Source organism: Tachysurus vachellii, chromosome 11 (assembly GCF_030014155.1).
Source record: "Tachysurus vachellii isolate PV-2020 chromosome 11, HZAU_Pvac_v1, whole genome shotgun sequence".
Classification (NCBI taxonomy): domain Eukaryota; kingdom Metazoa; phylum Chordata; class Actinopteri; order Siluriformes; family Bagridae; genus Tachysurus; species Tachysurus vachellii.
In genome coordinates this window covers 19,474,765-19,498,325 of record NC_083470.1, presented here as the reverse complement: position 1 = coordinate 19,498,325, position 23,561 = coordinate 19,474,765, and the positions used below count along the sequence as shown (strand labels likewise).

Genomic DNA, 23,561 nt, shown 5'->3' with positions numbered 1-23,561 from the left:
TCTCTCTCTTTCTCTCTCTCACACACCCATAATCTTTCTCTCTCTCTCACACACACACACACCCATAATCTCTCTCTCTCTCTCGCTCTCTCTTTCACACACATCCACACACACACACACACACACACACACACACACACACACACACACACACACACACACACACACACACACACACACACAATCTCTCTCTCTCTCTTTATCTCTCTCTCTTTCTTTCTCTTTCAGACAAACACACACACACACACACACACACACACACATAATCTCTCTCTCTCTCTCTCTTTCACACACACACACACATACACACACACACATGTATTTATACTTATTGTGTGAGCATGTGGGTGTGTGTAGGAATAAGTGTGTCTGTGTGTGTGTGAGTGTGTGTGTGTGTGAGTGTGTGTGTACGTTTGTGAGTGTGTGTGTGTGAATGTGTGTGTGTGTGTGTGTGTGTGTGTGTGAGTGTAGTGTGTCAGAGAAGCATGGCTACGACAGATCCGAACACAAAACTTTATGAAGGTTTGACTCGCCAGCCCGGTGTGAGTGTGGTGTGTGTGGCGTGTGTAGAGGAGTGTGTGATAGCAGTCGTACTGTCATACTGTCTAATGTCCCTCCTTTTATATCAGATGAAGCTCTTGGTAAGTTGGAGTTGACTCGGTACAGGTGAATAGTCTCCCCCATTAGGAAAATCAGTGGTTTTTATGATTTTTAAGGAAGGTGTAAACGAACTAAATGCTGTTTTTTAAATTCATTGTTGAAGGTTTTGACTATAATACCTTCGTTTCATTTGATGCTGACATTAGATGTTTTTAATGTGGAAAAATAGGGCATCTTGTTCGGGCCTATCCTGAGAGACAGAGTGATCCTAGAGTTTCTGAGCAACCGGGGAAAGATGCGGCTGAGCCTGCTGGGGCCATTCCCCCTGAGGCTACAGTTCGGCCAGCCACTGAAAGTCCTAGAGCTGCTGCTGCACCAGAGATAAAGGAAAGTGAGCCCCAAGCCCAGCCTGCAGCCCAGAAGCCCACTGAAGCTACACCAGCCCCGGACAAACCATGCTTGTCTGAACCGGCCTCAGTGAAGCCTCGTTCAGCTGAACTGATCCTGGAGAGGATCAGTGAGGCTGAAACAAATCGAGAAAAAGCTGGCTCGGCTGAACCAGACCAGGAGAGGACCTGCTTCGGAAAAAAAAAGCTTGGTGAAATCTGGCGCAGCGCTGGGGCTGCCTGTGCTGGCAGAGGCAGGCATGGAGGTGCAGAGCTGCTGCTTGGAAACACTAGTCACTACACCCACACAGGTTGATGGGGGAGACATGGAGATGGAGGATGAGCCTGTGTATAAGGTACCAAGCAAGAGAAAGAAAAAAGGTAAGGGACAAGGGACAAGGAAAAAAAGCAAGCCAAAAAAGATGTGAAAGTAGAGGAAATAGAGTCAGACAGTGATGACTATATGTCAGATTCAATGTTGAACTTTGCTTCCCAGGAAGATCAGTTAAATGTGGTTTACCAGGCTGAAGATATAAAGGAATTTCTAAGAACAACTAAGTGGCAGAAGAACATTGAAATTGATGATGTTTTTCCATCCCTAAAAGCTGAGGCTCTCCAGGGGATGGAGAACGGACGGGCGCCAGGTATAGGTGGTCTCCCTGTTGAGTTCTAAAAGGCTTTCTGGACAATTATAAGGCAGGATGTGCTAGAGGTCCTACAAGAGTGTGTGAAAGTTGGTTAGCTTCCACTGACCATCCAAGCTATTGGGCTTAAAGACTGGCCTGATTTTTTGATGAATATTTGTGGAAGGTGCTGGAAACCTTCGGGTTCAACTCAGGTTTCATAGCCATGATCAAAGTGTTGTACAGTGAAATTGAGAGTGTACTGAAGGTTAACTGTGGTTTATGTGCCCCTTTTAGAGTGTACCGTGGTATAAGACAAGGCTGTTCTATGTCAGGTATACTCTTGCAATTGAACCTCTTTTATGTAAACAGAGACCTGATCTGTATGGTTTTAACATTCCACACAGCAATGCTTCACTATGCCTCTCAGCATATGCAGATGACCTAGTAGTTATGGTAAGCTCACAGAAGGATGTCAGTGTTTTAAATGATATTTTAAAGGACTTTTTTAGATTTTATCTTCAGCTAAGGTCAACCAGGGGAAAAGTGAAGCCATATTAGTTGGGGAGTGGGGAGGTGGGCAACCTACACTACAGAGTGGAAAAGAGGTGGTTTTAAATACTTGGGTGTCTACCTGGTGAACGATGAGGTTTTAAATAAAAACTGGAAAGGCACTGTAGAGCATGTGAAGGGTGGAAGACTGAGCAGGTGGAAGCGGCTGGTCCCAAGGATGTCCTACAGGGGTCAAACGCTGGTCATCAAGAACCTCGCCGCATCGTCCCTCTGGCACAAGCTGGCATATCTTCTGCAATAATGAATCCAGCCCTGATATCTGATATAGATTCAGCTGCTATTACTTCATGCTTCCGCTACTGCTTGTAGAAGGAATATGCAGTTATGCGAATTCAAATGCCTTCTAGAGCCAACCTGAAAAAACTCAAAAGAGAATGGAGGAGGTGGCAGATAAAGGATGCAAAAACATGGGTGGTTGATGAACCAGCCAATCCTATTTGAGTTTGAGAATCTCTCTCTCTCTCTCTCTCTCTCTCTCTCTCTCTCTCTCTCTCTCTCACACACTCTCTCTCTCTCTCTCTCTCTCTCTCTCTCTCTCTCTCTCTCTCACACACACACACACTCTCTCTCTCTTTCTTACACTTAATGATGTTTTCTTTTTTGTCTTTTGCCAAAATATCTGCAGAACAGGGCAGTCTGGTGGAAACTTGCTCTGAGGCATCATTTTGAATGAGGATATTATGTAGTGGGTCCAGGGCAGTGAGAATATGGTCAGTATTGTAGATTCTGATCCCACTTCATCAATATATATGAATACACGGTGAACTGCAGTTGCAACTCTACCTACCACTTCTATACTGAACAAAGAGGAAGTGGAAATATGGTGGTCAGTTCAAGAGGTTATTTTCGTTATTTTAACTATATATAGCTGGTGCAAAAATGTCCCTCTAGGATCATGGTGCTACATAAATTGCAGAGCTACATAAAACCACGAAGAACTAAGTACATTTACATAGTTATACATAATGTGCAGGTGTGTAAACATACGTGTGTATACATTACAATACATTACAACGATATACCTACAGCAGCATAGACTAGTATACAGTATATAGGTGAATAACTAGTGTAAATAAAGATGGTTAAACTAAAAAACTTCAGATGTCTAGACTGATTTTGATGTGAAACAACTGCACTGTGTGTGTGTGTGTGTGTGTATTTGTGTATTTGTGTGTTGGTGTCAGACCAGTCAAAGAATAAAAGAGCCTGATGCCTCGAGGAGAAGTCTGTTACACAGTCTGGTTGTGAGGACCCGAATCATCTGGACGTGTGTTTGTGAACTCATTTTGTATGACACATGCACATTGGAAACTAACATTATCCTATATTTTACCACAGGTGGTTTTGTCTGCAGCCAGCATGATACGGTTGTACTCACTGCCCAGCTTTCCTCATTCTCATTTAATGATCATTAACACAATCCATGTGTCAAACTGTGTTAGAACAATACAGTAGCATTAGAAAGTAGGTAAATACTTCCCATTTTCATACATAGGTGAAAATGGTGTATAAGTCTTTAGAATGTCCACTTGCAGTCTTTTATAATATTCAGCAGTGTTCAGTGAGTGCAGGGTTGATGTGCAGTTAGACTATATGTGTAGTGTATTAAAGACCTAATGACTGGAGCCACAGTGAATCTCAATTTTGACCACAGACCATGATTACATGATTACAGACCAGGATAACCAAAGTGGTCTGAATCTCATTAGAATTTACTCATCTTGGCCCTCCACTGGTCAGTCCTTTTACCTGATTCTCACTCCTTCTGCTTTCCTCTCTTTCTCTCTCTGTCTCTTTCAAATTTTAAAATTTGATTGCTGATTGTAAGCCAACAAGTGTTTGTCTGTGTGAGGAGTCAAGTGTGTAACTGGTGGTTGAGGTTAGCGTTCTGATTAGCAATGCTTTCCATTAGAACATAGATATTATCTATGTAGATTGTGCCAAATATAGAAAGCTGTTGTGTGGTTTACAATTACAGTGAGGCAGGAAATGTGTGTGTATTTGTGTATAATTGGTAAAGGATAAACTACGTGAGTTTCAGATTTTGCTCACTGTGTCTCGAAGTCCTAGTGCTATAAATAAGTGTAAAGAAATAAGACTTCCCCTGATGTTTAGTCTTTATGATAACAGCAATAATTTTTTGGGTACACATCTATAGCACTCAGGTTAAAAAAGGGGCTTAGGCATAAACCTTTTTTAATGTTGTGCAAATTGTTAAAATATCCATGCGGGCTAGTCACAAGCGCAAAGAATTTCATCAGGGTGAATCAGGCAGTTCTGAGAGCCATAGTATTTAAGACCTCAGGATCTAGAGCAGGTTTTGTGTCCTATTTTGCATTCTCAAATGTCAAAATAGGGCACAACAATGGCAGCAGGAGTGGGTCTATATGTGTACAAAGAAAGAGAGAAAGAGAGAGAGAGAGAGAGAGAGATCATAGACATGAGGCCACCATAAGAAAACATCAAACCTTTATGAACACCAAGATCTGCACCTTTAACTAAGAGAAAATTACTTTAGTTTAATTAACAGGTTTGAGTCAAGATATAAAGACTGAGCCAGAGTTCTGTATCAAACTCAAAGCCTTCTGCAACACTTCCTACACAACAAAAAGAGAAGCATTAGTTCCACCCAGTGGTAAAGTTTGCAATTTCATTTTACTCTGTATGTCATGTGGCACAGTGATCCAGTGCGTTAAATGTGTGTGTGTATGTGTGTGTTTTGTGTGTGTGTTGTGTGTTTGTGTTGTGTATGTGTGTGTGTATGTGTGTGCTGTGTGCTGTGTGTGTGTGCTGAGTTATGGCATGCATAATTATTTATTGTTGGGGTCATTATAATGATAGAGATTATAATGAACTGAATTATAGCCAAGTATGGCAAACATGCACACACACCACACACATACACACACACACACACGCACACACACACCCACACAAACTGCCAGACACTCGAACGAGTGGCGCGCGCACACACACACACACACACACACACACACGGAGATCTTCCGCATTGAAACCGATCGCTGAACTTTATGACACCACGCCAAGGAATGCAGTGTGGGTCCGTGTGTGCACCAAAAAAACAGAGCTCAGAACCGAAAGAGAAAGTAGAACCCACTCAGTCATGTCATAATCTACAGTTTCAAATTACACCCGTTTCCGAACCGAGCTTAAAGCAGCGTCTCACACTTCCTGATAGTCGTGAAAACATCAAGGTTTATGAGCGATTGCATTTGACAAGCAGACAGAACAGACAGTATGGACACAGCAAGAAGCTCATCATTGCATAAAACGGTATGTATGCTATTCCACACACTCACTATTAACCTTGTTATGATCTTTTCTCATGAAGATGTGGTGTCTAAATGCAACATCTGTTAGATTTCTCTTTTTTTTTATTTCTCTTTTTTTTTTTGCTTGTTGTTGTATATAATTATTATTACATTATAAACCTCCACCCTATGATATTTTGAGGTCTATAAACAGTAGTGTGTACTAAAGCTAAACAACAAACAAGTAAACAAACAAACAAACAAACAAAAACAACAACATTAATTCAGCTGTTTAAGTCTCATCACATGTCAGTAAACAAATCTGACTGCGAATTTCGATTCAAAATGTCTGTTTAAAGTGAAAGTGAAAGTAGGGCAGATATTAAAAAGCAAGGCTTCTCAAAACATTACTCTGTGTAAGAAAAGGATCAGGATTGATTACTGTATGCTGCTGCAGTCTTTCTACTGATCTGCTGAATTTTGTCACCTATTGTGTCACTGCCAACACCACACTTTTGCTACACATGTCGACTTGTTTTGCGTTTCGAGGTTTGAAATTGAGGTTTGAAATTTCTCCCCATTTATATAAAAAAATATTATTAAGTAACTTATTATTATTTTTTTTTTTTAGCATAGATCAATATGAAACTCTAAACAGATTGCCCCCCACTCCCCCTCTTCCGGGACTGTGGTAACACACAGCTAACTGTTTTCCTGAGACACATCAAGATATTTCCTCTTCTGAACAGTAAGCCTATATTTAGCTTTACATGAAATTTTATATGTAGTCGGATGTCTTTACGGCAAAGGTATAGACTTTTATATATTTACCTTCAGGAATTCATCTAGGTTGAGTCTATACTAGATAAAGTGAGATACACACAATCATAACGAGTAGCCAGTCCACCTAATGGCATGATTTTTAGGGGTGGGACAAAACCAGATAACCCAAAGAAATCCCATGCAAACACAGGAAGTCTAACTGGGGCTCATCCCTGAGCCCAGGACAGTGCCTCCATGTTGCCCAGTTTGTGTCCAACTGCAGTACACTATGTGACCAGTCAAACAGTTATGGGTATTTTTGAATTTCCTATTTAAGATTTAATCCCCAATTAGTATAATTACCTCCATGCTTTAGGGAACGCTTTGCTCATTCAGTCACAAGAGCATTAGTGAGGACAGGGTGCTGATGTCAGACAAAAGATGCATTGGGCACAGACAGCATTGTATATCAAAGCTGTTTAGTGGGTCTGTGCAGGCCGTGGGTCTCGAGTTCTTCTACACCAAATTTGGCTATCTGTGTTAGACCTAATTCAAGATAATTTTGTTCTTCCTCTTTTGTATGGGGAAGGCCTACATGTAGCCTACATATGATGGTCAGTCTTCTCCAATATGGAAAAAAGGAAGGCCAAACTGACAAGAGTTCAGAAAGGTCTAAGCTTGGTCTAAGGCAGTTACTTACACTGGCCCTCACCCCAGAGGATGGAAAAAATACTGGTCCAACAATAACCTAAGGAGTATCTGGAAATGTGTGCTTAAATCAACCCATCAACCTCACCATAACCTGCCTCTCCTGTACATCCTTCCGCTTGCTGTATTATCTCCAAGGCCTTCACATATGTTCCCAATGCCAATAAAACTGATTCTGGCAATGATTCTTACTTCTTGGAAATTTTGCGTAGTAGGTGGAGCCATGGTGCAGCAGCACTGTCAGATTTGGATAAGCCTTGCAAAGTACATTGGCATCGTCTACAGTCCACAGAAAAACATTAGTGTTCTAAAGCTGGAGGGCTGTCAGAAGCTGCACAATGGAATGGAATTGAATGGTAGTTCAAATTTCTTTTGATTCCTTCTTCACCAGGGCCATGATACCTTCTAATCAGCACATCATTACAATATTGAGGAGGTTCATTATTAAATGCAGAAGAACCATTCAATTTCACGGACAATGTAGTTATCTCCAAACATCATCTGTGATTTAGAAACGGTGTCTTTTTTAATTTTTTAGCGCCATCGTCATCGAATGAACGTAATTATTAACCATTCGGTTTTTTATCATGGTAAGTCATAATAATTTACATCAGTTCATTTCTGTTTTTTCTTTTCTTTTAAAGAACCAATTCATTTCTAGTGTACCAACATTTGAGTTTTTGAGGTATTTAAACCATTTTTGAGATCCAAATAAAAAAGTACTGAATGAAAGTATTGATTTATGCAGCTTTATATAAAAAAGTACTAAGTATTACAAACCATTTGTGAAATGCCTATCAGGTTGTGTATTCAAAACTTCATAACTTAAATACAAGTGTTTTCCCTGAGACTAATCTTATCAACTGTGTTACATAAAAAAACTACCAAGCCTTAAAAAAACTTCATTATAATCAACTGACAGAATAAAGCAGGAGCATTTTATAGGGGGTTTTGATGAATCACACCACCTACAGAACAAATAATGAATGAACGAATAATTCTGGTCAAAATAGTGCCTGCTATAACCAGGGGATATCACTACTTACCACCAGTATGCTTTAATATATTTAGGTTTAGGTATATAACAAAATGTAGCTATTGTATAAAATTTCATGCCATAGTACTATTGAATGCTTCATCAGCACTAGCAGAATGTGTTTTTATGTTTTTTTTTTTTTTTTAGGATAAGAAAAGGTCCATTAATAGAGTGAGGAGGAGTCCCACACGATTTTCTCGGCCATTTTCTCGGGGGAGATACCAGTGTGCTCGGTAGGTCGTACACTTTTTTCATATTTTTACAAATTTAAGAGTGAACCAATAGAATGAATGAGCAAATTTAAAAGCTTCATGGAATGTTTCATATAGATTTTATAGCATATGTTATAATTAAATTTAATTCCAAATTAACAGGCTCATAAACTTTCATAAGCTTTCCATAAACAGGAGCTTTCCTTATAGCATAAACATAAGCTTTCAGGAATTGATAAACATAAACAGGAATTGATTTTGTAAAGACAATATCAAAAGGTGTTCAATCTCATAAATGTAATACAAAAGCAAGAGAGAATAATTAGTAACAATAAACAAAGACATAATGCCAAAAATTGCCCAAGTTGCAAAACCTGACTGAAGTATTAAAATACATTGAATGAATGCGAGATAAAACATCTGGGAGGTGCAGTCCATCATCAGGTGAGAGGGAATGACGTGATGTCCAGATGTGGAGTTATAGTGACTCCTGGATTGTTGATGGAAATGGATGAGACAATATTATATGAGTAAGTTTAATATATATATTGTTGCATAAAATATATCTATATTAGGTTCTGTTACATCTTGTGGTGAATTCTAGAGAAAATGATTTTCTCTATTTAAATGCTTAGGTTAGTTTTGGATGATAATATTGATGTTATCAATACTACTACTACTACTACTACTACTACTACTGCTACACCCACTACTACTACTACTACTACACCCACTACTACTGCTACACCCACTACTACTACTACACCCACTACTACTACTGCTACACCCACTACTACTACTGCTACACCCACTACTACTACTACTACTACTACTATACCCACTACTACTACTGCTACACCCACTACTACTACTGCTACACCCACTACTACTACTACTACTGCTACACCCACTACTACTACTACACCCACTACTACTACTGCTACACCCACTACTACTACTGCTACACCCACTACTACTACTACTACTACTACTACTACTACACCCACTACTACTACTACTACTACTACTACTACTACTACTACTACTACACCCACTACTACTACTGCTACACCCACTACTACTACTACTACTACACCCACTACTACTACTACTACTACTACTGCTACACCCACTACTACTACTACTACTACTACTACTACTACTGCTACACCCACTACTACTACTACTACTACTACTACTACTACTACTACTACTACAACTACACCCACTATTACTACTACTACTACTACTACTACTACTACTACTAATAATAATAATAATAATAATAATAATAATAATAGTATATTTGAGGTAATATATATAAAATAGTCAGTTCTCAAATTCTATGTGTTGGAAGCTGGAAAAATGGGCAAGTATAATGATCAGTGTAACTCTGATAAGGGCCAAATTGTAATGGCTAGACGAATGATATGACACATACATACAGTATATTTTGTGTAGGAGCTTCACATTCACTCCATATATAATAATACACTAAAAGTACTAAAGATACTCTTACTTTTTCAAACTATAAACACCAAATGAAGTCCAGAATGTGTTTGCCCTACACTCTCACCTGCTCAGCTTAATACATCCAAGATGCTTTGGATAAAGGCAAATAAGGCAAGAACTTTGCCTTTACCTGTCACCAAGCCATACACTTTAAAATGACGTCAAATGAACCAGTTTGCAATTCTGTAAAATTTAGCAAGCACATTCTTAACCATTGGCCAATCACAAACAGACACAAACTTATTCTTTATCTGGTTCTATCTGGCTTTTTATTATTAAGCAATATCCTAATATCATTAAATCAATAATAAATCACAATCATAGTAGAAGGCCACCTTCTTATCATATTTGTCTTTCAGTTAGCTTAGTTTTTTCTAAGTGTATAATCTAAGTTCTAAATGGGAGATATTTCTTGTTTTAAAACTTAAAGGTGTACCTAAACAAGATATTTAATCAAATTTAACTGTAAAGTAACTGCAAAACATTCTTTACACTAGCCGATTAGTTATACTGGAATGTTCAGTTTGTAAAGCACACTGAGTATAGATTTCTAATGTCATTAATATATTATTAATATTGCTAATGTAATCAGATGTTAGTCACAGTATTAAATGTCTAATGTTAAATATTAGCTTCCAAATTTCTAATATGCCAGAACATTTATACATATGGAAAATACAGTACACCTGCTCTGTGTTCTACATTTTCATTCTTATTGTTGTTATTGATTATTGTACAAAAAGCTAATTCCTCCTTCAGCTTGCCATACAACATGTGCTTAAATCATTTTCTACTCAGTGCCACAAAAAGCATTATAGTACTCATGAAGTTCACAAAATCAGCAGCTTTCAAGAAGATGGTGATATATATAGCGTTCACGATTTATGTTGATCTGATGTTGATGTGAGATTATACGGTATATCAAAGTACTCCACTGAATGGTTACCCAAAAAAACAAAACAACGTTCTAAAAGATAAATGATTAAGCACCTGACCCCTTTCCACACCTGATATAAACCTGATTGAGAGCTTGTGATTCTTTCTCAAGAGTGAGATTTTCAGAGAAGGAATCCAATGCACATATTTGAACAGCATCTGGGATGCCATGGTGGCTCCTTTAACTAAAATTGTTCATAGAAAAAAACAGAAACATTGATTCCTGTGGATGGAAATCTCCTGAATGGTAATTGTGCATTTTATAATTTTCAGTAAAATGGAATAGAAGCCTTTATTTAGTCATATATACATTACAACACAGTGAAATTCTTCCTTAACATATCCTAACTTTGGAGGTTAGTGTCAGAGTGACATGATACTGCGCCCCTGGAGCAGTGAGGGTTAAGGGCCTTGCTCAAGGGCCCAACAGTGGCAGAATGGCAGTGCTAAGGCATGAACCACGATCAACAACACAGAGCCTTAAATACCCACAGCTCAATCCACTGCATTAAATATAAATGTATAATTACAATTCTTTATTTTTTTTTTAAAGTTAAACACTTTACTTGTTATAAGAAATGTTCTCTTTTCACCTGAAAAAGCAAAATTTTTTTTTTCTTTTTGATTCATACTATTCATACTAGAAATCATCTAACAATTATCTCTGTTTATTTAGATCATTTAGTTTTCTGCAACAAAAACAGAATGTCCTGGTCTAAACAGTGAAACGCAAGCCTATTTGCATTCACATCCCCAAGAATGCTGATATCTTGAAGTGCTCATGGGTTCTCCACAAAGAGAATGGCTTATGAGAACAGTAGGAAACGTAGAGAATGAGATCCTTTTCTATATATTTTAAACATGTATTATTTATAATTGAGCGAGTGATGGGAATGAGAATGAGAGTGTCAAATGGTGATTTAAAAAACTAATAAAATCTATACATTTTTAATGACTCAGGTAATAAAAATGATTTTTTGCTGTGGGCCTTCTGAGCAAAGGATGAAAGAAAGAGAATTATTCTTCAATTCCTGCTAATTATTTAGTAATGCGGCTTTTCATATGAATGTAAATTTTCTCCTTGTGCAGTTTCTATTACAGGCCGAGAGAGGACTACTTTTCCCGGCGGCCAAGTTTTAGCTTCAGGATCCACAGGTTTCAGAGAGCCTCCAGTCTTCGTCTTCCCTCTAGAGCTCGGAGTCCGAATGCGATGCTGAGACACAAAAATGTACATTCATCAAGTCAGCACTTGGAAAAGAAGTCAGAGAAGAGCACTACAACTCCAATGCCGGAAAAAAAAGCATTCAGCACACCAGGTATATCCAAGTGTGTGTGTGTGTGTGTGTGTGTGTGTGTGTATTTGGGGACTTTGTAGGAAAACCAGGAAACAATAGAAACAATACAACAAAAACACAAAAAACAAAACCCAGATGGCCTTAACAATATAAACTGCTTTTATGCCACTTTATTAAGAACACCTATACATCTGAACAGAGAGAGAGAGAGAGAGAGAGAGAGATTTTATTGTGAAACTAGAAACACTGATCCGTGTCAAGAGTCAAGAGAGTCAGGAAGCTTTTATTGTCATTTCAACCATATTTAGCTGTTGCAGTACACAGTGAAATAAGACAATGTTTCTCCAGGACCATGGTGCTACATGAAACAAAGACTTAGTAAGTTAGTCCTAGCCACATAAAGTGCATCTGTGCAACCTGGTGCAAACAGTGCAGGACAAGACAAACAAGACAGACAAGACAGTGCAGGACAAAAGACAGTGCAGACAAAAAATACAAGACATTACACGAAAGACAATACACAATAAACAGAAGCAACGCCGACCAGTGTAAATACTGTATGTTCAAACAGTATTGCGTGTGAAGAAAAACTGGAATGAACACAAGTATTATAGCAGCAGTTACCTGAGATATTGTAACTGCTGGAAAGGATTGTGCAAAACAACAATCGACTGAAATGGGGGACAGCATGTGCAAAGAGCAAAAAAGTGTGCAAAAACAGCATGTAAACAGTTTGATGGATAAATATACGTATATAGAGATTTTTCAATAATGTGTGTGAGAGGGGTGTGTGGGGTCATCCACAATGCTGTTGGCTTTGGATGCAGCGTGTGGTGTAAATGTCCATGATAGAGTCAAGAGAGACTCCAATGATCTTCTCAGCTGTCCTCACTATCCGCTGCAGGGTCCTGCGATTCGAGATGGTGCAGTTCCCAAAACAGACAGTGATGCAGCTGCTCAAAATGCTCTCAATGGTCCCTTGTAAAAAAGTAGTCAGGATTGGGGGCGGGAGATGTGCCTTTCTCAGACTTCCTCAGAAGTAGAGACGCTTTCTTGGAGCTGGTGTTGAGTGACCAGGTGAAGTTCTCCGCTAGATGAACACCAAGAAATTTGGTGCTCTTGACGATCTCTACAATGATCCGTCAATGTTCAGCGGAGAGTGGTCGCTCTGTGCTCTCCTGAAGTCAACCATCCCTTTAGTTTTATCAACATTTAGAGACAGGTTGTTGGCCCTACAACAGGCAGTTAGCTGTTGCACCTCCTCTCTGTATGCTGACTCGTCGTTCTTGCTGATGAAACCCACCAGTGTCATGTCTTCAGCGAACTTGATAATATGGTTCGATTTGTACATTTCTGCACAGTTGTGAGTCAGCAAGGTAAATAGCAGTGGGCTGAACACGCAGCCTTGAGAGGCTAAAGTGCTCAGTGTGGTGGTGCTGGAGGTGTTGGAGGTGCTGTTCCCGATCCGGACTGACTGAGGTCTCCCAGTCAAGAAGTCCAGGATCTGGTTGCAGAGGGAGGTGATCCGTGTCAAATTGTTAAAAAAAATTGATGAGTGACAAGTTATTATCAGATCTAGAAATGTTAAACATGGTTCCATGATTACAATTCTAAGAATTTGTACAAAGCAAGTTATGACTAGCAGACAATCTCATTTGTGTGACTGCAGGTTTACTTCCCTGCCATATATATTTTTTTATCCATCACTAACTCAACCCCTTATTCATCTCAGATAGAAAATGTAAATGCTGCATCATCATACAATTCCTAAAGTATGTAATAATACAGGTAAAAAAGAATAAGGAATAATATAAGATCTGGTTTATATACTGAACTGTGCAGTTGAACATTAAGTAAATATGTATACAGTATCTGACAGAAGTGAGTACACCCCTCACATTTTTGTAAATATTTTGTTATATCTTTTCATGTGACAACACTGAAGAAATGACACTTTGCTACAATGTAAAGTAGTGTACAGTTTGTATAACAGTGTACATTTGCTGTTCCCTCAAAATAACTCAACACACAGCCATTAATGTCTAAACCACTGGCCACAAAAGTGAGTACACCCCTAAGTGAAAATGTCCAAATTGGGCCCAAAGTGTCAATATTTTGGGCATGGTTTTCACCAGATCACAGGTTGCCACTCTTCCACTCCTCCATGACGACATCATGGAGCTGGTGGATGTTAGAGACCTTGTGCTCCTCCACCTTCCTTTAGAGAATGCTCCACAGATGCTCAATAGGGTGTAGGTCTGGAGACATGCTTGGTCAGTCCATCACCTTTACATAACAACCTTTGGGGTTGTTATCATGTTGGAATACTACCCTGTGGCCGAGTCTCCGAAGGGAGGGGATCATGCTCTGCTTCGGAATGTCACAGTACATGTTGGCATTCATGGTTCCCTCAATGAACTGTTGCTCCCCAGTGCCGGTAGCACTCATGCAGTCCCAGACCATCACACTCTCACCAACATGCTTGACTGTAGGCAAGACACATTTGTTTTTGTGCTCCTCAGCTGTTTGCCACCACACACGCTTGACACTATCTGAACCAAATATGTTTATCTTAGTCTCATCAGACCACAGGGCATGGTTCCAGTAATCCATGTCCTTAGTCTGCTTGTCTTTAGCAAACTGTTTGTGGGATTTCTTGTGCATCATCTTTAGAAGAGGCTTCCTTCTGGGATGACAGCCATGCAGACCAATTTGATGCAATTTGCAGCGTATGGTCAGAGCACTGACAGGCCGACCCCCCACCCCTTCAACCTCTGCAGCAATCCTGGCAGCAGTCATACATCTATTTCCCAAACACAACCTCTGGATAGGACACTGACCACGTGCACTCAGCTTCTGGTTGGCCATTGCGAGGCCTGTTCTGAGTGGAACCGGTCCTGTTAAACCGCTGGCAGCTCAGTTTCAGGATCTTGGCAATCTTCTTATAGCCTATGCCATCTTTACGTAGAGCAACAATTTTTTTTTCATATCCTCAGAGAGTTTTTTGCCATGAGGTGCCATGTTGAACTTCCAGTGACCAGTATGAGAGAGTGAGAGCGATAACACCAAATTTAACACACCTGTTCCCCATAGCGACCTTGTAACGCTAATGAGTCACATGACACTGGGCAGAGAAAATGGCTAATTGGGCCCAATTTGGACATTTTCACTTAGGGATGTACTCACTTTTGTGGCCAGTGGTTTAGACATTAATGGCTGTGTGTTGAGTTATTTTGAGGGGACAGCAAATGTACACTGTTGTACAAACTGTACACTCACTACTTTACATTGTAGCAAAGTGTCATTTCTTTAGTGTTGTCACATGAAAAGGTATAATGAAATATTTACAAAAATGTGAGGGATGTAAGTAAGTAAAAGTCCCTGCTACTGGCATGCAACTAATTGTACACACTAGGTGGTAGTGTTATCACATTCTTACTACCAAGAGCAACCACCTGCTCCCTGACTAGCTGTTTTTCTCTGTGCTCATCATTATGCACTCATCAGCCACAGCTGCATCACTGGAGAAGAAAACAGCTCGATGAATTGTTGAACTGGTGAACAGCTCTTCAGCAAAAAAATCTTACTGCTCTGCAGTCTTTTGGCTCAGCATGGGACCATGATAAATATATGCTTGTAATTGATTGGATGTTTGCTTAGAGAAGGATAGAACTAATTTGAAATGATATGAAAATGCATCATGCCTTTATAGGTGTTTTCACAGGCTGGAGTGTGTATCAGAGAGCCGTTTGTGTATCTAGTATGTATGTGAAAATGGCATAGCCTTATTAGATCTGAACGTCTAATTTAGGTCCCTCTCTCACTTGTTTGCTCGTTGTGCTTGTGAGATATGCAGAGATGAGTCATTGTCTTGGCACTATTTTTATATGTACAGTACATATATATATATATATATATACATATATATATATATATATATATATATATATATATATATATATATATATGTATATATATATACACACACACACACACACACACACACACACACACACACACACATATATATATATATATAATGCACTGTGTGTGTTAAAGAGTGAGAATGAGACAGTGAGAGAGAGAGAGAGAGAGAGAGAGAGAGAGAGAGAAAGAAAGAGAGGATGAGCTCAAACATTTTGTGTATGTGAGTGGGTGAGGAATGAAGGTGTTTTTGTGTGTGAGAGGGTGAGTGAAAGTGAGAGTGAAAGAAGAAAAAAAGGCAAAGAGATAGAATTTAAGCATCTAGGTAAAAATCCAGTATATATGAAGCCAGTCCAAGCATTCAAACACTGCAAGGCAAATTATCCAAAATGCACCCAGCAGATCTTAAAAAATCTGAAGTTATTCCTTTAACACAATGTTAATTTAGGCCCTGATCAAAGGAAAGATGCACAATACGGTGTCAAATATTTGAACTCAGCCCAAAGACATAGCAAGGAAGATTTTTCTATGTTTTGGGACCCAAGTGGTGGATTGAACTTTGCCTGGATCTCTGAACTGGTTGTCTTTAAACAAAAGACCTAACTCTTCACCAAGCATTTACATGAGTGCAAAGTTAATTAAAAAGTCCCTTGCTTAGTATGTTTTTGTTCTCTACTACTCTCTATTAGCTCCTCTCTGTTATTCTGTTAGATATTCTTTTTTCATTTGACAAAGCACTATTACATGAATGTAATACATCCCTCAGAAATTTGATACAGTATGACTTTAATTTCACCAACGTGAGGTAAATGTCAAATGTCAACTCTTTTTTTTCCTCTAAGAACGCTCCCGGACATCTTCAGTGGCTTCTGAGAGGACTACTCTATCATTTACAGTAAGAAACCAAAAAATTTCTTCTTTCATTCGAAAACTCCTGAGGCGAGACCTTCAACACTTTCCTAATAGTGTTGCACAGGGACACAATGGCTTCAGAGATCAACATTCTCCTTAATGAGCTTGGAGAAATTAATTACAACGTGTAGCTGCCTAAAATCGGAAAAAAGTCATATGGTTGTGCAGTGTACATGATATGAATAACATGAGAGCCAGATGCACAAAGTATCGGTTGTAGGTTCTGTATAATATCAGAAAGTGAGTTGTCTTATGGCACTTGACTTATTCTATCAAATGTAACACAGTGTCACTGCTTGGTCAGGGGTCAGCCTATACAGAGGACACAATGCAAGCATTATTGTTGAACAGTGTCAGTCTCAGTATGCATTGTTTTTTGAGCATTGTATTTCTTACAGACCTCTGTAAAACACACCACGAAGAAAATTTCAGAATGCATGACCAGAATATAACGCAACCCACCTTGAAATCTAACCCTTTCAGCTACTGCCTTAAATGAGTCGAATGTGCCGCCTTAAATGAGCCGAACCTAAATGTCCAGTCAGTCATTTCATTTCTCTTTAAATTTCAATCTAATATAAACAGTGCAACACCTTGACATAAAGTAAGTACCAGATCACAGTGCTTTTAAAGTCACAGAGTTTTATGGAAGGATACTCAGGATACTAAGGAGACTTTTGCTTTACTGTTTCAAATGAGCCGTTGCCAGCGACTGCAAGTAGGTCTCTGTAACAGACATGCACTTTGAAAAGAATGTAGTCATCTCTTATATCATCATGGTACAAAGCCAAGAAGAGGCTACAAAGCTACAACAGGAATCTGTATTATCTTGTTTGCTAAATTGAGGTACCAAAATCGTGTGTGTGCACAATATACTTTATTTATGCCCTCAATATTTGGATTTCTTCTGGAGCTCTCGCATGAGTAAAATTGTACCTATATTTTGGCTAATTTGTGTTTTCTCTCTCTCTCTCTCTCTCTCTCTCTCTCTCTCTCTCTCTCTCTCTCTCTCTCTCGCTCTCTCTCTCTCTCTTTCTCTCTCTCTCTCTTTTTCTTCTCTCAGGTCAATCAAGAAGAGCAGAACAGTAGCGGCAGGGAGACTCTGTCCTCTGTAACACGTGCAGCTGCCAGAAGTCGAGCCATCCAGAAAAAGAGAGAGGAGATTGAGGAGGTGAGGAGCGTTTATGTGTATATTAGTATCAGATTGATTGAGGAAGATAAACAGAGGGACCGTGAAGACCAAACGGCTTTTTGCCATAATGCATATATAAACAACTTTTTAAAAAATCCCTTTCATGAACCTGTAACAGCAGTACAGTAGGCAAAGATCTGCCTTGATGAGTGAAAGCATCTCACTCCTGCTATTCAATTCTGCACCAAGACTTTTTTTTATTTTGCTCTGGTGAACAGCAAGCAGAGCACATGGGGCTATGACTCAGACAGCAGAATGAAAATTACACTACACACACACACACACACACACACACACACACAAAACCTCTCTTCTCCCTCTGTCTTCCAATCGCTATGGTTACCACAAGGCCGACAGTAGGTGCTGTTTTGAATTGGTGTCGTAGCAGGTAGATGCAGCCATTTCGCACATACACACGCACCCATCCAACCACGCACCCAAATCCACCCGCCCACCCACCCACCCACCCGCAGAAACACACATACAGTTGCCTTACTATACTTGTGAGAACCTTCCAGTGAATAAATTATTAACTTAACTAATTAAAGCTATGCCTATACCTAAATTTAACCCTAACCATAAGCCCAGTAATCAAAAGGATTCATGGGGACCAGCTCACAAGGTTTAAATACTCATATATTCCAGTTCTTGTGGAGACATTTGGTCCCCATCAGGATATATAAACATGCTTTCTCTCTCTCTCTCTCTCTCTCTCTCTCTCTCTCTCTCTCTCTCTCTCTCTCTCTCTCTCTCTCTCTCTCTCTCTCTCTCTCTCTCTCTCTCTCTCTCTCTCTCTCTCTCTCACACACACACACACACAAACCCACACAGTCCAACTGATTTTACTTGATACCAAAGGTCAGGCTGAAGTACTTTTTAAGGTGATCCAATAGCTGGTGGAAAGCACCTGACACACACACACACACACACACACACACACACACACACACACACACACACACACACACACACAATGCTTTTGTGTAATCAGCAATGTGTAATTATTTTACCTAATACTGATTATTACAAATGTAACATTAGAAAACATACAAATAGAATATCATAATCATTGCATTCATTATTTTCACAGTGTATTTAAACACACTTGCCAGCCATTTTATTAGGAATACTATGTCCTGCTTATTCATGCAATCATCTAATCAGTCAATCATGGGGCAGCAGTGCAAGGCATACAATCATGCAGATACAGGTCAAGAGCTTCAGTTCATGTTTACATGAAATGTCAAAATAAGGAAAAATGGTGATTGTAATATTTTTGACCATGACATGGTTGGTGCCACCAGATGGACTGTGTTGAATATTTGCATGAAACAGTCTCTAGAGTTTACACAGAATAGTATGAAGAACAAAAACATTTCGTGAGGAACAGCAGTTCTGTGGGCAGATAGACCTTGTAGTTCAGGCTGACAGGAAGGCTACAACTAACAGGAAGCTTCAGCATGCACAACATGTTCAAACTTGTGGCATTTGGGCTACAAGAGCCGAAGACCATGCATGGTAACCAAAATAGGAAGCTGAGGCTACAGTGGACACAGGCCCATGGAAACTCTACCGTTAAAGAGTTTTGATTTTTGCAGCAACATGTAGATGTTAGGGTGTCAATTTAGTGTCAATAGCATGACTCCACAGACCAGAGCCAATCGGCCCTATACGCTCACTACGCAAGTTGCATAGGGCCCCGCAAATTGTGCAAGGCCCCGCCTCCCCCTGCCTCATTTTACAGCGCGTGTTAATGTTTACTGTGTAGATGAGAATATGAAGCGGAGCTATCCATCTGGCCATGAAAAGAGAAAAAAAACAAAACAAAATGAGAGTGAAATGCGAGAACAGCAATCAGGTAAACTTGTGTTCTCTTCAAGTTTGATGTCAGCAAGAGCAAATAACAGTAAAGTTAAGTTGATGTGATTCTGTCTCTAGTCTCTATCTGACTAGCTAAATTAGCTGTGCAGTGCTGCCAGTGCAAGTGTGAATGTGTGGCAAATGGTTTACATGGCTCAGGGGTCAGGTAGGAGGGCCCCTTTGCAGAATTTTGCTTAGGGCCCCAGGGAGGTCAGGATCGGCTCTGCCACAGACAAACTTAGAGCAGCATGATAATGTGCTGTGTCACAAAGCACAAGTCATCAGACTGGTTCTGTGAACGGGAAGGGGGGGGGGTTCCTAGCTAGTATTAGTGTAGTGTTCCTAATAAAGTGTCCAGTGAGTGTGCAAGTGTGACAGAAAATATTTGAGACATAGCATGGGTTTGGGACAGAGTGTCTGTTGGCATTCAGTCATGTGAAACTGTATGAAAGGTCACTCAGTAATTCTTATGAATTAGTAATTTTTGCGTGGATGTGTATGACTGTGAGTAGAAATGTGTGTGCGTGTGTGTGTGTGAAACGGTATGCGTAATTCCCTATGACTGGACACTGAGCTTCTTTCACACTCCTCTTTTTCTCTTCATCATCTCAAGGGTGATTATTCCCAAAGTTCCTCACTGTTAATTGGGTGAAAAGAGTGTGTATGTGTTTGTGTGTTTGTGTGTGTGTGTGTTTAATTTTTTTATCCGAGGTGCTTATTTAGAGATAAACAGTTGTTGTGAAAAGGAATATAAGAGAAAACGTTTTCAGGAAACATGGATCATATGATTAAATATCTTTTAATACAACTTTAAAATAAAAAAAAACAATTTGTGAGCAATAACATTAATGACATCACATTTTTTGTTTTTAAATACTGTAGATATGTTTACTGTTGTGAAATGTCTATTAGACAAATTCCTGTTTTCCTTTAATTTCTTCATTTCTTTACCAACCAGTTTTCTTTACTAACTCTCTCGTAAAGTTAATAAGACATTAATGCTCGATTTTCATGTTAGAGAGGAAGACTTACTCTTGGCAAAAAAAATACATTCTGACTGTTACAAAGTGCAGACATTCGTAATTCAGTATTCATAAATGCTAAATAATTGTCATTATTAATCTTCTAGATGAATGATTATATATTAGAGTGGCCTTTTATTGTGGCCAGCCTAAGGCATACAGTACCTGTGCAAAAATCATGCTGTCTAATCAGCATCTTGATATGGTATCTCTGCAAAGGTGAAGTACTGACTAACAAAGATTTAGACAAATTTGTGAACAATATTTGAGAGAAATAGGACCTTTGTGTACATAGAAGACTACTTTGAGTTCAGCTCATGAAAAATGGGGGCAAAAACAAAAGTGTTGAATTTATTATTTTGTTCAGTGTATACAATCATTCATCTGGAAGACTAATAATGACATTTATTTAGCATTTATGAATACTGAATTACGAATGTCTGCATCTTGTAAAAACAAGTGTTGCGTTTATATTTTTGTTCGGTGTATTTTCCTCGTTAAATCACAATACATTTTCTTTACCCATTCATAATTAGGCATTTATGAGTTTTGCTAGCTTAAATGCCAAAATTGTCACCCCATTATCTTAAAACCTCTTATTACCTAGATAGAACCTTACAAATACTAAAGTTATGGTGTGTGTATGTGCTGCAGGTGTATCGGCAGGACTGCGACACATTTGGCGTGGTGGTAAAAATGCTTGTGGCGAAAGATCCTTCACTGGAGAGACCAATCCAGTCTTCTCTGAGGGAGAACCTGCGTGAGATTGGCCTGCGCTGTGTAGAAGCCATGGAGAAGTTTATCAATGAGTATGACTCCAGAGAGCTTGGCACACCATCGCAGTCCCAGCTTCATTGACACACACATCCAAGCACACACGTGCACACACACGCACACACACACACACACACACACACATGCACACACATGCACAAACACATGCACACACACACACACACACACACACACACACACACACACACACACAGTCCTCAGGGTTGTGTATCTCCTGCTCTAATTTCATGAGTGAAGGTCAGAGACTTTAAATACAATACAGGATGATGACTGTTAAAAGCTTTGAAACAGTGCCCTTGGAATAGTGCATTCATCAACCACATAAACATGAAGGAAGAAACTCAACAACCACACATGTGGCTGTTTAAGGATCACAGGTGCTAAATGTGCAGCCGCAGTTTATCTATTCTTCCTATAGCTGGTGTTAGAACGGCAATGTTTTATGGAGAAATCTGTATAGAAGATTGTTAAATAAATCACAATAAGCCTAATTCCTTAAGCTGGTGTATAAGATAAAAAGGCACTGACTTGACCACTAGTCTGTAATATTATCTTCAAATAATGTCTAATAAATCTAAAAATATGTGTCATGAGGCAGTCAGAAGAAATGCCTCAATAAACAATTTCTGCTGCATTTCATAGGCCAATTCCACTGGTTTTATACCTTCAGGCATTTATGCTAAATGAAAGACAACTGCAAAATAAAGATATGTGTTATGGACAGATTTATTTTCCTCAGTTGTTCAGAATCTATTAACAATGCTTTATACATAACAGAATACACTTGATTATATTTTATTTAATGAAAATAGTGCATTTTCTAAAATTAATTAATTACTTCCTAATTATTTGATACTCGGTGATATGAAGTTCTTCTCTAAAAGAAGTCTTCCTGTTAAAGGCAGATTTTTTGCTGACTCTCTATCATTTTATCTTATCAGAAAGGGTATTTGTTTTACAACAGGATGTAGACTTCAGTCATCTGACTATACTCACTTGCTTGTAATGATCGTAACCTATTTATAACGTCACAGATTTATTCTAAACTGCAAGTGACAACCGCATGCACTTATTGAACATTAACGGAGAATACTTGAAATGTGTGCATAATAGGAACAAAAAGTTTACTGTAAAAAAGTAGACGATATCTCTACATTTTTATTTAATGCTTTTACCTATCAATGTTCTCATTTCTGTGTAAATAAATGTTATAAAGCTTGTATGCATGTAATGCAGATCCTTTTGTCTGACACTAGGTTTTTTACTATGAAGACAAAATATTGTTCGCAACATGACAAGAAACAACCTAGTGTGAACGTGATATTTAAGCCTTATGTCATGTCCTCTGCATCACAATCCATTGTAATTACCTTCTCTGGCATCTTATTATTACTGGATTTTCGCATTTTCTCTATTTGGAAAAATAGGTGCATTTGTTCTAAGATCGCTGCCCTTATAAATTTTCTTCTTCTTATTTTTGTTTTATTTGAACTTTTTTACTCTTATTTGGGGCTTGGTGGGCTCGACAGGTGGATCAAGGGCTTGCTGGGTTTGAAATGTGAACACATATTTCACTAAACTGCAGTTCTTCAATTGATCATTTTTCCTTTCCAGTCAAAAGTTAAATAAACAGAACATTCAAATGTGCACTAAAAATGAGCATGTACATTTACCATTATTTCACAGAGTTGTCCTTAACTGATGTTCTATGCAAATAAAAAAATCCAAAGCTATTTGAAAATTATTATCATATTACTAGAAACTTATTATTCCTACAGCTACTACCGAGCTACTGTTTGAGCAGCGCTGTTATGCAAAATTAGCATACACTTACTGACCAATTAGATTTGAGAATTCAACCACGCTGTTGGTAAAAATGAATAAATATAATATGATTCATTTTTATATTTCAATAAACATTAAAATTGAAAAGTATTTTAC

At 38.8% G+C, this 23,561-nt stretch overlaps 1 protein-coding gene across 1 annotated transcript; it reads left to right on the top strand.

Moving 5' to 3' along the window:
- Nucleotides 1-5,181: 5,181 nt before the first annotated feature.
- LOC132853918 (periphilin-1) lies at nt 5,182-23,353 on the top strand. Its single transcript, XM_060881977.1, has 6 exons — nt 5,182-5,476; nt 8,108-8,193; nt 11,710-11,936; nt 16,682-16,734; nt 17,815-17,922; nt 21,480-23,353. Exons 1-6 carry the CDS (start codon nt 5,441-5,443, stop codon nt 21,681-21,683), a joined length of 714 nt encoding a protein of 237 aa, XP_060737960.1. The 5' UTR covers nt 5,182-5,440; the 3' UTR covers nt 21,684-23,353.
- Nucleotides 23,354-23,561: the final 208 nt, after the last annotated feature.

What these genes read in the sequence shown, in the direction of transcription:
- LOC132853918 (XM_060881977.1), top strand. Translation starts at nt 5,441, where the DNA reads ATGGACACAGCAAGAAGCTCATCATTGCATAAAACG. An exon ending in GGACTACTCTATCATTTACA is followed by an intron (nt 16,735 to 17,814) that starts GTAAGAAACCAA and finishes TTCTTCTCTCAG; the next exon opens with GTCAATCAAGAAGAGCAGAA. An exon ending in AGAGAGAGGAGATTGAGGAG is followed by an intron (nt 17,923 to 21,479) that starts GTGAGGAGCGTT and finishes TATGTGCTGCAG; the next exon opens with GTGTATCGGCAGGACTGCGA.